Here is a 1825-nt window from a genome sequence, read left to right on the forward strand (position 1 = left end):
CATCAGAGCCTTCATGGACGATATCACAGTGACAACAACCACGGTACCAGGAGCAAGATGGATCCTCCAAGGGTTGGAGAGGCTCATGGTATGGGCACGCATGAGCTTTAAACCTGGAAAATCTAGATCCTTGGTGCGAAAGAAGGGGAAAGTCACAGATGAATTCCGCTTCAGGCTGGGACAACATCAAATCCCATCAGTCACTGAGAAACCAGTAAAGAGCCTCGGGAAGGCCTTTAGCTGTAGTCTCAATGACAGGGACTCCATCAGGGAAAGCAGCACTGATATGGAGGGTTGGTTGAGAGCAGTGGATAGATCAGGGCTCCCAGGAAGATTCAAGGCTTGGGTCTACCAACATGGAATCCTCCCAAGACTCCTCTGGCCCCTGCTCATTTATGAGGTCCCCATGACTGTGGTTGAAGGTTTTGAGCAGAAGGTGAGCAGCTATCTACGCAGATGGCTGGGATTGCCACGCAGCTTAAGTAACACCGCTCTGTATGGGAAGACCAACAAGCTCAGACTTCCTTTTGGCTCAGTCAGGGAGGAGTTCATTGTGGCACGGGCACGGGAACACTTGATGTATTCTGGATCCAGAGATGCGAAAGTGTCCGGGGCAGGGATTGTCGTTAGGACAGGGAGGAAGTGGAGGGCAGCAGAGGCAGTCCAACAAGCTGAAACTCGACTGAAGCACAAGGCCATCCTTGGGTCAGTAACGCAAGGCAGAGCTGGACTTGGGAGCCTAACAGCAAACCGGTACGACTTGGCCAGCGGGAGGGAGAGGCAGAGGTTGGTGCAGGAGGAGGTGCGTGCTTCAGTTGAGGAGGAGAGATCCAGCAGAGCAGTGGCCATGCGGCAGCAAGGTGCCTGGATGAAGTGGGAGCAGGCGATGGAGCGGAATGTCACCTGGAAGGACATCTGGACGTGGAACCCCCAGAGAATCAGGTTCTTGATCCAAGGGGTCTATGACATTCTTCCCAGCCCATCTAACCTGTACACATGGGGCAGAGTAGAGACACCTGCATGCCCGCAGTGTTCCACACTGAGACCTGATATCATCTTGGTCTCTGAGGCCACAAGACAGTTAATCTTGCTAGAGCTGACAGTGCCCTGGGAGGAGAGGATGGAGGAGGCTCAGGAGAGAAAGAGGGGAAAATATCAGGAGCTGGTGGAGCAGTGTCGGATAAATGGGTGGAGGACCAGGTGTATGCCAGTGGAAGTAGGCAGTCGGGGATTTGCCAGCCATACCCTGAGTAAGGCCTATGGTACACTGGGCATAACAGGCGTCAACCGAAGAAGAGCCATAAGTAACAACGTGGAGGCAGTGGAGAAAGCATCCAGATGGCTCTGGTTGAAGAGGGGAGAGCGGTGGGGGCGGTAGCATGCCACTTGGACACAGGCCGGGGTCTGATCAGCCTCGGTCGGGTCGCCTGGAGGAGGGTGTCTGTTGCAAGACCCGAAACACCCCGTGAGTCCAGGAAGCAACACTGATGATGTGTCCAAGGTTGTGCATCAGGAGATGTTTTTGAAACTAGGTCTGCTTTAATGTGGCATTGCGTCTTTACACTGAATCTGAGCCGACATAGACCCTCTTTAGAGCAGCCTTAAATCGTCTGTGTAAAGATGCTTTATGCGAACCGGGCACACCTCTATAAACTGTAAGCTGTAAACTTTAACATTGTATAATGTATTAAGCGGCTTTCACACCGAACGCAGAAAGCGCTGACCGCTGGGTTCAATGTAGCCCTTCAGAGGGCAGCGGCAAAAGTTCATTTACACAACTCATTTGAACTTTGTCCGGGGTGTGCGCGCTACGGTCGCGGTGGAA

At 53.0% G+C, this 1825-nt stretch overlaps 1 protein-coding gene across 1 annotated transcript; it reads left to right on the plus strand.

The window, feature by feature from the left end:
• Positions 1-4: 4 nt before the first annotated feature.
• LOC127162191 (uncharacterized) lies at positions 5-1378 on the plus strand (the record flags this gene model as incomplete). Its single annotated transcript, XM_051104967.1, has 1 exon — positions 5-1378. A coding segment is annotated over one exon (1374 nt), but the record flags the coding sequence as incomplete, so codon positions are not given.
• Between the last annotated feature and the right edge of the window lie 447 nt (positions 1379-1825).

The sequence above is a fragment of the Labeo rohita genome, unplaced genomic scaffold (genome assembly GCF_022985175.1).
Source record: "Labeo rohita strain BAU-BD-2019 unplaced genomic scaffold, IGBB_LRoh.1.0 scaffold_853, whole genome shotgun sequence".
Classification (NCBI taxonomy): Eukaryota; Metazoa; Chordata; class Actinopteri; order Cypriniformes; family Cyprinidae; genus Labeo; species Labeo rohita.